Genomic DNA, 14953 nt, shown 5'->3' with positions numbered 1-14953 from the left:
CGAGATGTGCTAACCACTCTGCCACTGAAGTAAACTCTCAAGAAGCTTTTAAACTTTTTCCATACACGCACATTGTTCTGTGATACTATGAACGCTAAAAACTATGATTGAAACTCCTCAGGTTTCCTCATCAGGAAATTCCTGTGGTAATTTTATCACATATCAGTTCTCAAGTGATGGCTTCAAATGCTGGCTATGGTTGATGTTAAGTTGCTACCACTGTAAGTACTGTCTTTATACATTTTAGTGTTTGAAATACTGTGAAGATTACAGATTCCATTTAGTTATACACAATTTTCTTTCTAAATATCTACTATTTTAATACATAATTTGGTCTTCCTATCTATTTCTGTCAAATACAATGTGTGGAATTTTTACTGAAACTGAATCAATTAAAAGAAAATATTTTAATTTTATATTGGTCATGTGTAAAGATTCTAGTGTTGGGCGATATATCGCAATATTGAAAAAATACCGTCCAGACAATATCAATACATATATCATCATGACATTTTGGTGATATATATTGTCAGTGATATATAGTCACGACATTTGGTGATATAAATCGCCAATATAAGGATATGGAAAAATATAGTATCGTCTGTGAGTATATTTTCTTGCAATATCAAATTTCCGATTTCGTCCATGCCTAAAAGATTCTTAACAGTGATGATCCAACATGTATATCAAGTCTGTAATGTTTGCTATTCAAATAATAAACTAAAGAAAACAGTCTTGAAAAAAATACATTTTTGACAAGTGCTTTTTCCCGACCAGCCTAGATATAATCCTGGCAAGAACATTTACTGTGTATGAGATGGTGTTCAGACCAGTTTACTAGTAATATAGATATTAGGAATTGTAATTCCTGGCCAAGTTAACGTCAGGGAATGATGATGATGGCAATGTTTGCACTCAAAATGTTGGATACTAATGCTGAATTAACTTGGATCGTAACACGAAAACGCTTGTTTCATAATGCTACATTTTATGTACACCCCTGTTCACATAAAGTGGCATACTTTAAAAGGTTATACAGTTGAATTATGTGCTACTTCATCTGAACACGAGTGTACATCAGCAACTTTAGCTCCGATATTTGAGAATAATTCAGAGATTACCTGCAAAGACAGGAAACAACTACTTGTTCTATTCAGCTATGACTTTTAAAATTTTCAACTATTAATCACTACAACACAAAATTGAAGTTGGTCAGTCCTCTTGTCAATAAAACTGTGAGCAAACATCTAAATAATAATTTATTTCATCAGCTGCCATTACATAATACTATGAATAAGTAAATAATAAATACACAGGGCATCTATATTTCCCATTATATAGTGTGATGTTATCATTAAAGCAATCTTTTTTCACAATGATTTTCCCCTCCTTAAATATTATTTAAAATACCAATAGAATAAGTGTAAGAATAACATATAAAATTCCCATCTCTGCAACAAACATCTATTGTGATAATATTATTACCAGTTAAATATGTTACATAATAGAACAACAAAATGTACATAATGAAACCAGTATGTACAATAAGTCACACAGCAATGGATTATTTAGTTAAATTCAGAAAATATTCTTAGGTATTGACAATGGTGATGACAGAGTATACAGCAATTTAAAGGCCATTTTATTATTTACATTCTAGATTTTGATTTGCAGTTGGAGGCATAAACAGATGGGTTTTCTTCTTTTTTTTTAATAACACAATTCCTACATGCTACAATAAAAATGGTCAAACTTGCCAGTGTAGTCAATTACAAACTAGCAACATTTGTGAATTGCCATCGGGCATTATAGTTTGAAGAAGATACATTCCTTCTTGCATGTAATTGGAGAAGATTTGTTTAAATATTTTGCAACAAAGAAGTTTGATATATATATTAGCAGCTGCTGAACATGAATACATGCACACAATGTTATAATCTGAAAATTCCAGGTACACAATGTTCTTAAATTCACTTCATAAAAAACATACGAGATGCCTTCTCTATATTTGAATTATAACTTGAAATATAGTCTGTGGATTTGAAGCTTCATGTTGAACACGGATCTTCAGCTTTCTTCAAAGTTTGATAAATTAATGCAAAACAAGACCATAACCTATACATATTATGTGTATATTCATAACAGAAACTTCATGCATTTCATTTTCACTACTTTCATTACAGTTACAAAAGTATAATTTTCCTATTCACACACACAATTCTTTTCCTGATCCATTTTAAAAAGCAAGTAACAATTGTATATACTGAATATGGAAGCCAAGATAAGGAAAAATAATATGAAAGAACGGGAAAATATAAAGCGTAATAGTGGACAACTGTCCTCTATAATGTGAAATAAGTTATTGCAAAATCTGACAAGACAAGCTAAGAATGTCTATTTGATAGAATATGCAAATTGGCTAACTTGCTATGTGAGACTTCTTGTGAATTGTTAAGCTTGCTCTGCATGTAAAAGTCTTTTCGCATAAGTTACAGGAATATGGGCGCTCTCCCGTATGAGAACGTTTGTGTATGACCAACGTGGTAGTCTGACTGAATGATTTATTGCACACATCGCATTTGTGGGGTTTCTCCCCTGTATGTGTGCGCATGTGTTGAGTAAGGAAATCTCCCCTCGTGAAGGACTTTCCACAGATTCCGCAAGTGTATGGTTTTTCGCCGGTGTGTATTCTGTAGTGATACTTGAATGCAGAGCTCGTAGCGATCTTTCTTCCGCATATGTCGCACGTGAATCTCTTCTCTCCGGAATGCGATCTCAAGTGGACGATGAGCTGGCCTTTTCTTACAAAGGATTTCCCACATATTTCGCACATGATAGCCTTATCGGTAGATTCGTTAAATTTGTGCGTGTCCATGTGGTACTGGAAGCTCGTTAAATGAGCATACTTTGCATCACACAGGTGACATTCGTACGGCTTGTCGCCGGTATGTACATTGACATGATCCTTCAAAGAGCAGCGATCGTAAAACCCTTTTCCGCAATGATCACACGTGAATTCGGTCATATTAAAGTGTCTCTTCTGATGAAGTGTCAATGCCGACAAGTGAATAAATGACTTATTACACACAGGACACACGTGCTTCTTGCCTTCAAAGTGCGTTCTGAGGTGCGCATTGAGCGTGTGCCTCTGACTGTACCGTCGACCACAAACATTACACGCAAAAGGCTTCTTTCCATTCTCATGAATTTGCGTGTGTGCATCGAGACTATCTTCCGTTGCAAACTTCTTATCGCACATATTGCATGCAAACCCTTTGTAGCTGTGCTCTTTCCTCGTGTGGTATTTTAATTGCGATTGAGACAGAAATGTAGTCTCGCACGTCTTACATTTGTATGTTGACTCTCCGGCATGCTGTGATTGATGTTTTAACAGTGACTTAGCGTGAATGTACGTTTTCCCACAAAACTTGCATGCCTTTTCGACACACTTTCTCTTTTGCCTTAGAGTCTTAGGTCGGGGCAGTTCCTTCTCCACTGTGGAGCACAGGTTGATGAGTTCCTCTGGCGTTAGTTTGATATCGCTACTGATCCTCAATCTAAAAGAGAAACCAGAATATTGCAGTTACACGACTGTTTTGTCCTCCTCATAATTTTTGTATTGTGTATATTTAAATGTCTAATACAAAAATGAACTATTCTAGTCACTACAGTATTTTATCCTTTAAAAAAAATCTAGTGATGGCTTCAATGTACAGAAATGAAACAAAACTTCTTAATATTGTTTAACTGAAGGTTTTGAAAATTCATCTATATCAAAAGTTACTACAAGAACTGTGGAAACCATTGTGTTGGAATTCATATAACTAATATGTAATAAATTTTATACAGTTTATAAGTAAAAAACTTTGCATATCAATAGAACATGTACTTCTATTTTGCAGAGAAAATGCAAAACTCCAAAGAAAAGCTAGGAACAAATCATATGTGCAATATTCCTAAGGCTGCACTCGCTAAGATGCACTTCAAATCAATCAGAACCATCAATCTATTTGCAACCTCACAGGGCGACCACTTAATATCATACTTTGCATACCTCAATTTAACTAAAAAAGACAATGTTCTTTGAGATTTCCCTTCCACATGTTTGCGTTAGTTCTATTTTGAATGAACAGTATAATACAAAAGAATAAATATCAAGCATGTACATGATGACTGCAGATTTCAAAAAATGATTCAACAAAGGGAAGTCAACTTAATTGTCATCCAGATATTCAAAATTTTAATACTTTCACATAACCTGGGGGAAGGGATTCTAAAACTTTCATTTATTCTAATCAACAATACAAAAATTCTGATTTAAGTAACGAATTGCAAATAAACAAAAAAAAAAAGCAGATATGTTTAAAAATGAATTTACTCATCGAAAAATCTTTTCCATCTGTAACATTCTTTAAAATATAAAATCCAAAAATGTTCTACCCATCCTAAAAAGTCTTAGGTGGCACAAAAAAATTGCTTTCTTTTTTACATCCATGTGTGCAGCATGTATCATTTCATATTTGTATGTTGTTTAATGTAGGTTTACGAATGGACACTGAAAAACATTATTTTCTGTCCTTGAGCACTAGTATGTTATTTTAGCTTGTATTGTACTTGTAATGTTTGCACACTCACTGTAACAAAATGGTCATTTTTTTTTTTCAGTTAGATGCAAAAATTCAGCAAACTTCTGAATATCCACAATGCTATGTGGATTTCTTAAGAGATACACTATATGTTTACTATGTTCACTTCTCTTCATGTAAGCTTTCTTCTTCAACAAATATCTGATGGTAATGGTTTAGACTGACAAGCATTTGCCCAAGCTGTGCAAGGCAAGGGACTGTTCGGTTTGGTGCTTTGTTTCGCTCTTGGATCCCTGCTTTTCATCCGAAGCTGATCCATAAAAAGCCGGAAAACAACTGGCAGAGCATCACTGTAAACATTCCTGACTTCTTGTCCTAAGTATACCTTTGGAGCTTCGGTCTGAGCCAAGCATAAATAGATTTGGTTAGAGGATGACATTCACACCATCAAGAAGACACAATATAAGAATTGATTTTGAGTGAATTTTTTTCTCCCCCCTTTTCAATTTAGGGGAAAAAAGTCAAACAATATTGCAACATGTTTCCATCAACTTCCGGTTTTCCAAAATCATAAAAAAAAAATATATAGGTAGTACTGTATTCCTTGTTAAAGTAAGTAGAATGTTCAATAAAAGCAATGCGATCTATATTGATTTGTTAAACCATAATACTGAAAATTAGCATTCTTGAATAAAAATGAAATTTTGCCATAATTAACAAAAATTAAACAACAATGAATGTAATAATCGTTTATGAATTTGGAAAAGCGATGCAAATTTGCTGAAAGAGAAAGAATAGAAGTTAAACAAAAGTTTTCACCAATTCTGAGATGATGTTTCTTTGATTATACAAAATTGGCATGACCCTTGCCAAGCACAACACTTGGTATTTTGGATATTTGGTCACTAAATTCTCCATATTTGGCTAATGACGACAGTGAGGATGAGTAATGATATAATAAAATTGACGAAAGAACACTCAAGGAATACCCATGACAGGATTTGAACCTGAGAACCTAGTGGGCTAAGTCTACCAGCTGGCACTTGGGTTGGGGAAACTTGGCAGTCTAAATGCAACTTTATATACAGGGTAATTCAAAATAAATTGTGCAACTTTACACAGTTATTATGATGTTACTATTTATGATAGAAAATCAGACAAGGCATCAACCTGAAGAAAAAAACTGGAAGTTTTACTCACATGACTCGCATTACGAAGATTCAACATTGGAACCATGTGTAATGCGGTAAACATCCAAACGATAATCAAGTACATGCTATGCACGAGACAGCAAGCCATTGTCCATGGTTTTCAAGACACTAACAATTTACAGTTGAAACTTTGGCAAACCTTTCGGAAGGATGAAACATGTGCATTACTTGAAGAGGTTTTCTTGGGCAATCAGCCAGGTGATTTCCGGAGAAAACCTCAATATTCGCCGCCAGGAAAGCTTCAAGAATGTGCATTACTACCAAAACGCATGTGGAAATGTCCTTACACCATTGTGAGTGAATCAGTTCTTGATAGCTCCAACATACAATACACCTTATACTGGTCACTAGCCATTGTGCAACACTGGTGATCCTGGTGGAACAGCGGCAAAGCAGCATAAGCCCACTTAGTGAGAAGAAAATTTCCAGAGTTTTTCTTTATATTGAGGCCTCGTTTGATTTTCTATCACAAATAGTTACATCGTAATAACTGTGTAAAGTTGGACCATTCATTTTGAATTACCCTGTACTTTGCGTGAAAATAAGTGAATAAGGTTTTGGTGCATAATGCATGCTGTTCTTGCTAATTATGCATTATTCTTTATTGTGAGATTAGTTTATGTTAGTTCTGGGATTCCACTGTAAATTATAATACTGTTCATTCAGAGTAATGGCGAATGAGAACATATACTAACTATGAGCAAGATAAGAAAACTATCTCCAGACATAAATGAAGTGAAAACTGGTGGTTCTGTCAATAAAGTGGGATCCATTCCAGCCACAAAGATGTAACACAAGCTGTCACAAATTTGGAGAAATAATTGGTAACACCTTATAAAATTACAGTTTAAAAATATAATTTTAACATAAAAGCAACATGCCTTATATTCTGTGGACATACAAAAAATTATGCTTGCCCCAAAAATGTAGCAAAGTGGCCAAACAGTAAAGTAAGCATAACATCATCAACAGATGGATGAGTGAACTGTTAAAGTTTCTCTACATTTATAAGTTTTGTCACACTTCTGATATTTGTAAGAGTTCTCTTTGATATGAGAGCGTCAGTGATAGCTCAAACCACTGAAATGATTGTAAACTTTGTCACATTTGACAAATTTATAAAATTTCTCGCCAGTTGTGTTCTCATAAGCACCTCAAGGAGACTCTTTTTCGTGCAAGACTTGCCATATACGTTACATACATATAGTTTAAGACATTCCTCACCATGGTGTTTTCTTTAATGTTCTACGAGGGAACGCCGTATTTTGTAGGGCTTCTCGCATAAATCACACTTATATTGGTTGTCGCCCATTTGTACTCCCTTCAGGATGGCTACAGACAAGAAGAAATGAAAGTCCCTGACTTTTCCCGGTTTCCCAGGTCTGTCGCCACCATGACCCCCTTGCAATGGTATTCCAATGCAGGCCTTGATGCACATTGCTTCCCACAGGTGTCGCATCTTAATTTTCTGATGCATGAATGTCTCCTTACAATATGGAGTGACATGTTTATCTTTCTTGAAAATTTCTTTCCACATATCTCACAAACAATGTCCATGTTTGCAGATTCCTTGACTCTATGGTTGTTTACATGACACAGGATACTTGTTTCAAGAGTGTACCTCGCATGGCACAATTTGCATTCCTAAGGTTTATGTCCAGTGTGCATATTCATACGTTCGTTCAATTCTCCCTCCCTATAACCCCAACCGCACAACTTGCTCTCGTAATCTCTTTTATTGAAATGTCTCTTCTCATGCATCATCCATTCTGAGAAATATGCAAAACTTTTGTTGCAAACTCTGGAAGTGGGTGTCCGTCCAGTAGCGTGACTTGTCATGTGCATCGTGAATATGTCGCTTTGACTATACGTCCATCCACATTGAACACATTCATAAATTTCACATCTGTTTTCATGTGTTCTTTCAAGGCAGCCTGAGATTCAAATGCTGCTGCACAAGTATCACATTTATGTGATTGTCCTTCTTCTAGATGTTTCATCAGATGATGTATCATGTGTCCTCTACTAAGGTATATTCTCTCACAAAACTTGCACGGTTTTCCAACTTTCTTTGATGACATCCTTGTATTCCCTTAATACCCGTATGCATCACTTTGTCTCACTACCGGCGGCGACAATCTAAAAAAGATGAAAGAGAGATTCATTGTCTAACATCCAGTTCGAGAGCCTTTCTTTGTAACTAAAAACTCATTCTTGCATGCAGATTGCTCACATGTTCACTGATGGCCATAGTCAACTTCCTATTTCACGGTATTAAACACAGTTGATCAAAAGAACCTTCTTGTCTCTCTCCATCCACCTGTGTCACTCTGAAAGCTATAAATACAAACTCTGGAAAACTGATGCATAAAACTAACAGGTGCTAGATGCTGTAGTACAAATTAAGATTTTTAAAGTTAATCTTTGGCATTCTAAATTATCTTGCCTTTTTTGTAGTTATATCCTTTGATGTACGAGGCTTGATCAAACAAAATAAATTTATTTTTCGAAGATACAGAAAGAGGATGTTAATGGATAAGTCTCCACAGACAGGCCCCGTTCGGTAAGAGAGGGAGGGGGGGGATTAGGATCAGGGATGGTCACCCGGATTTAAATTTATCAAATATCCATATTGGATGCAATGGATAATCCAGATATTTGAACATCTGGATAATTTTGATATCCTAATATTGAGATAGAACAGATTTGTGGAAATACATTCAGTGAAATACGAAAATGATGAATACAAGAAAATGTGGATAGCCCATAAAACTGATAAATGATAAAACTGTAAGTATAACGTAAATTCAGACATCCATCAAATCTGGACAATCTGGATATTAAAATATCCAATATTGCGATAGAAAATTATCCGATATTCGGATAAAATCTTATCCAGATTTGGAAAAAAAGACCCAAATTATGTACTTCCAGACAGTTCGTTACAAACTAAACCACCATGTAATTTATTCAAAAGCCACATATGTAAACTCAGTTGTCTTTTTTTTTGTTCTCTTCTATACAAATAAAGGTATGATATACTGGAATGAAAAAACAATACATGATTACCCACAAAAATTATCTGATGTTACATTACTCTTCAACCACCACTTTTCGCTGATATGCTTTAGTTTCAAATGCAATAATGAAGAAAAAAAAAAACTTGTTCACACCTCGAGAAAATTGGGCATCTAGTAGGGATTTCCAATTTACTAAATTACCAACAAATTATGATTTTTCTAAAATCGTAAACATGTTTCTTCTTTACAAGTAAAACACATACAAATTATCCTTTTAAATGCATTTCTCAAAATGTACGTTTTGTCTTTTTTGTAACCACAAAACATAGAGATATCTGCTTGCAGGTAGGCATATAATCATTAAACTTTTATGTAATTTCTATCTCCATATCAACACAGAAGCACTGAAAAATCAATCACCTGCTAAAAGTAAAATACTATTTCTGAAAAGTCAATAAAACAGTTTTTAAAATATCATATTTGTGAATATATTTCAAATATTATACATTTGGTACAATATACAAAACAAAATACAGTGCAAGAACGGCAATCAACTTTTTTTTATCCAAATCTTACTCACTTTATGAAAACAAAGTATACCTATATTATTATTTTCCTGCTCTGTGAACCGTGTCACATATTCTAGTAATATTTAATACAGTTAGTACAAGATATTCGGCACTTTCCACCTTCCCAAAGAAGGAAAAGGTTTTTTGAATACTGGTATAAAACAGACATAAAAATTACAAAACTTCCACACATTTACTATAAAGAGCAATTGTAATGGAAAATATAGGAAGTAAACAGGCTGGCTAGGACTGTATTCTGGCATCTGTGCAGTAACAAGAAAAATCTCAACGTGTCAATGCGTCAACTTGCAATGCTGCCATCATAAAGTATCCACTATATGATCACTGAGCTGAAAGCTGATATTTGCACTCTCTTTTGTCAGTGATGACTAGAGACCGGATTTATAAGTGAAATGCATATTCTTTTCCAGACTTCTAATGGTAAGGAGAAATATTATATTTCGTATTACATACCTTGATGAGCTATTTAACTAAAGTTGAAAGTGCTTATAAATGCTTATTTATGCAAGAAACAGTTATGCTTGTTTATTTTATGATTTTGGTTTAAAATAGCATATTTTACCCAAATCTGTCATATTTCAATCCTATTTCAATCACACTACGGCATCGGGATGACGAGATCAATGCTTCTAAATAGCCGCACGAGAGAAACTGCATCCCAGAAAAGATACAGTGCATCCATAATCATTTTTCCAAATTACCTGATATTATAACACAGTTGAAAGCTCGAAATAATATATTGCAACATTCGCTTTCTCTAATTGATGAAATTTCAGTAACGTTGTCTTCAGAAACTCACGGTGTTGGTAAAATTGCGTCCGACAAGCTCAGTCAGGAATTACTGAAAAATCCCGGTTACAAACCACTGTGCCAAATTTATAAAAATATTTCTGGTGAAGAAACAGATATTAAAGAGGAATTCACCGAAGAAGAACTGTGGTATTTTTCACATGCACCTGTGATGTCATGCTACGTGGAAAGAACATTTTCACTGTACAAATCATTCTTCACTGACAAGACGCAGGAGCTTCTTCACACAAGAAAATCTCAGGATGACTTTCCTTACATACTGTAACAGCTTTGAATAAGTTAAGAGATCTAATAAACAAATATTTTTTCACATTTTACTGTATTTGTTTATGCTTATTTTGGTGCTTTTTTTTTCATTTTTTGTGCTTATTAACTTGCTTATTTTACTGTTTGATTGTGCATATAAATCCGGGCTCTAGTGATGACGTACGTCAGTCAAGTACCAGGTAACAAAAGAATACTATGTAAGAAACCTGGTTTGTTTACTGTATGATATTTTTCCATCCCTGGTATTTTTTGATAAGGGATATCCTGGTATACACTTGTACAGCTAATCCACAAGACATGACACATAACACCAATTAACAAATAAAAAGAAAAACTAGCAGTACAATGCACAAAAGGCAATATGGATGATATCATACACTGCTAAGCCTTCTTGTGGCAACAAACATTTCAACAAACGATTAACAGAACTGCAATGTATGAAGTTGGTAGTGAATGATAGCACAATTCGTAAATGAATAATAATATACTACTGGCCGCTCTCACTTAAATTATCAAAAAAGCATTCTTGACAAAAATATTCAACTCAACATTCACAGCAGAAATGCACTTTCTTCATTTATGGAAAGAGTTAAACATGCTCCTGTACATTTTCATGTAAATTACTCTATTGGACAGTGAATCAACTTCCTCTAATGTTCACAACCACTATCAGAAATTTCTTCTTCACTTTTCCATATTTCCACTCATATATTGTTATGCAATTCCGAAATTTTTGGCAAGTTAAAAAACCACTAGTATATTCATAATGCTTCCTAATCTGTATTAATCATGCTTCGATTCCCCACCCCCTCCAATTTATGAAACATTAAGCACAGTGGTTCAACAAAGCAAGACATCAAAATTTCATTATTTTAATATGCTATTTCATTGGAACTACTTATGGTACATTAGACCAAATCGTATTGACAAAACAGTTCTGGCACACAAAGGAGATGCTGTTTTTTTGGAAACCTAGCAAAATGTGAAGGTTGGGCATTTATTGCACAGTCTTCATGTTGAAAGAGTTTTGGATTTATTCTTTTTGCAGCAGAAATTATCAGCATTCATATACGTAATAAATAGTGCAAGACAAAGTGTACTGCAAAAAAAAAAATAGAGACATGTGACCAGACAATGGGTACCACATGATTAAAATTATATATTGCTATCGAGATATCGTGCAAAATCATAAAACCAGGCTCAATTATCATAAATGAATTTATATTTATTGCCTGTCATATCTACTTCAAGTAGATTGTAATTTACTCATTACATTAATTTTTAGGACGTACAGAAGACTTTCAATCATAGAAATTGAGTGACTCCGGGGAGGATGGGTCCTGCCATTACTGTATCATTGAATATGTGACCTACTTGTAACATTACTTGCATCATGTGAGTAACAAAATGCACAATGCATTCTAGGTATCTTCAGTCGTGAACCATTTACGGAACACACATGTAAAAATAGTAGAAATGATGTATGCACATATGTCTAGTGTCTATCCAGGTTTCGATCTGAAATTCAAGAAGTGTCATAGAACGTCTATCGGGGCAGGTATGAGTCTCGCAACTCAAAGATGATGACACAGAAGTTCCTCAGGTAAATGTCCGGTCGCTGCCGGGGTGAATGCAATGCAATTGCAAAATACGAGGACAAAAAGGGCCGGCAGGGATTGAAAAAGGGGTCAGATCGCTTTGAGAGAGGGGAGTTTGTAATATTTACACTTGTAAAGACTCTCTAAACCATGATGATGCAACATGTACATCATGTCTACAACATTTGCTGTTACAGGAATAAACATACAAAAAAACTATCTGTAAAATTGCTTGACTGACGTGCTTTCCCTGAAGAGCCTAGAATTTAAACATGTACTTCATGAATCTGGAATACATTAATAAAGAGAGATATTGCCCGTATAATTACATAGGCCTTGTTACACACATTTGAGAAGAATCTGGATTATATGGAGATGATGCAACTCATTTACAGGGACACACACTCATTTGGTAGCTTAGTGGTACAATGAATGCCATGGAACCAGGTTCAGTCACCCATTGAGCCACAACTTTCATAATGCACTACTCTGAAACAATTAAATGCACTGTTCCTTTATCTGGTTTCATTCTAATATGTCTTTGCATTTCTTCAATTTTCTTCTGACACATTCGGTAAGTCATCCGTGTGCTGTAGTACACTATGACTAATCAAATAGGATCTTCTCGAAAATTTCTCCCCACACACGTCGCAACAATATTCTTTCTCGGGAATATGTTTCTTACTGTGTTTTTTCAGATGACGCATTTGCAGAAATTTCTCCCCACACACGTCGCAACAATATTCTTTCTCGGCAGTATGTTTTGTACTGTGTCTTTTCAGATGATGCATTTGCAGAAATTTCTTCCCACACATGTTGCAACAATATTCTCTCTCAGCAGTATGTTTTGTACTGTGTCTTTTCAGATGATGCATTTGCAGAAATTGCTTATCACATGCATTGCACGTAAATACCTCTCCCTTCCGATGAACTATCTTGTCGTGTATTTCATAATCTTTCTTGCATGCGAAGGTTTCTTGACATGCATTGCATAAGAAGCCACCGTCTTGGGTGTGAATTAACTTATGCTGATCCATCTTATTAACATTTACTATTTTATTGCACACATTGCAAAATTCACACGGGCATTGTTCTTTTCTGGTCTGCACACTGTGCATGAACCTTTTATGTATCTCAAAACTGACTTTTGAGTTGAACACCTTACTGCATACTGGGCATGTGTATGTGGCACTCGTGTTATGGTCCACGTGCATGGCAAAGGGTTGGGTCATTAAGAACTCCTGAGCACATATCTTAAGTTCAAACTGTCTTCCTTTATGCTTCTCCATATGAATGTTGAATCCACTTAGGCTCATGAATGTACGTCCACAGATTTTACACGCCAAGTCCATGCCGGAATGTATACCTTGATGCATAGTGAAGTCTACAAGATCTCTTGACCGATTTCCACAGACGCCGCAAAAGAACGGTAATTCTGTTGAATGAGAACACTCGTGTATTAACAGTGCTTTCGGATTCTGGTACGCTTTGCTGCACACCTTGCACTTGAACCATTCAAAATGACTTTTTATGTGTTTTATTATGATATCCAAAATCGGGCTCATTGTCTGCTGGCAAATCGTACACACATACTCCGCATCGTCTAGATTGGACGAATGTGCCTTAAGATGAGACAACAAGGACGTTTTAGATTTGAGGAACAAATCGCACAATGGGCATTTCAGGCCAATATGTTTGCTTTTCACGGATCCCTGTACGTTACAAATGACAGGCTGCTGCATGTCCATACTTGTAGTGTCGCAGTTTGATGAACTGTCGGCCAGTTCTTGTGTGCTACTTCCCTCGATAAAATCTGCAATACTCTGTGCATCAAAGTTTGTTTCACTGGAATCCATCTTCAATGTAGGAAACGGGTCGGTCATTTGACAGCTAGCTTCTTCCTTATCAAAATCCGAAGATGTCTGTGGCTCCTGGGCTACGATCCCATCCGGACCAAAGAATGGACCATCGGTACACGTATCTGCAGTAATCATTTCAACATCATCCTGTTGTGAATGTGCACTTGCACCATCTGACTGTAACGTGAACACAGTTGAAATTGTACACGGAGGATCTGCAGTCTCATCTTGCTGAGTACCCGAATCTGCCATTAAGTCATTTGAGAGAAGGTGAACCTCAGCTCCTCCGTCAAGAAGGGTTTGAACCCCATCCTGGGCCTCGTTTTGCAACACTACACTTTGTAAAGCATTTGTACCAGGTGCAGTCTGGACATTCTGCACTTGACCACCAAACGGGAACATAGAAAATTCTCCACTGCAAAGCCTTAGGTAATAATTCATTTCCGGGAGAGGGCTGGACATGGACTGTCTTTCTGTTGCACTAGGAGACAACTGCTCATTACATTGACGATTGTTCATATTTGATAAATTGCTGTTTGACTCTAAACCTGAGCATGCTGTGTCTGAGTGCACATTCACCACAAACCTAGAAAAAGAAAAAATGCGAATAAATCATCTGTATAGAACCCATTATAATAGAAGATGGAACTATACAGAAAAACTAAAAAATGCATGCTTCGTATTACTCACGCGTTTATAATTCCTCAAGCATGTTAAGAAATGCTTCTCTCCAGTAGTGGTGACGAAACAACTCCCATCAATTCTATCGCAAACATTGTCTATTGACAATTTGGGTACAGCAGTTTAATAGAAGTTCCAGTGTGTATTGTTAAGATTCTTCACACACACTGCATGGTTCCGAAATCTTTTGAATAATGATTCTTCTTTGTTTTTGTTGATTCGATGTCTATCATGAACATAATTTTCTTACATTAACTATTGTTGATTTTTTTTTCTTTTTTAAAGGCAGGTGCTTCCTGTACTTCCAGAGCAGTATCACGATTTAATCAGT

The 14953-nt window shown here is 35.5% G+C and overlaps 1 protein-coding gene across 3 annotated transcripts in view; it reads right to left on the bottom strand.

Moving 5' to 3' along the window:
• Positions 1-14953, bottom strand: part of LOC146003656 (uncharacterized) — a 174007-nt gene that overhangs the window by 111138 nt on the left and 47916 nt on the right. Inside the window, exon 4 of one of the 3 annotated variants that reach the window (XM_083142009.1) lies at positions 9306-14527. The exons of the other annotated variants lie outside the window; for them this stretch is intronic. Coding sequence (XP_082998135.1) covers positions 12634-14527 — 1894 coding nt within the window. The 3' untranslated portion in view covers positions 9306-12633. Of the gene's footprint in view, positions 1-9305; positions 14528-14953 lie in introns of those variants that run through there. 3 annotated transcript variants of the gene reach the window in all.

The sequence above is a fragment of the Lepisma saccharinum genome, chromosome 20 (genome assembly GCF_977018435.1).
Source record: "Lepisma saccharinum chromosome 20, izLepSacc3.1, whole genome shotgun sequence".
Classification (NCBI taxonomy): domain Eukaryota; kingdom Metazoa; phylum Arthropoda; class Insecta; order Zygentoma; family Lepismatidae; genus Lepisma; species Lepisma saccharinum.
Note: the sequence above shows the minus strand (reverse complement) of the source record. Positions and strands in the feature narration are given on the sequence as shown.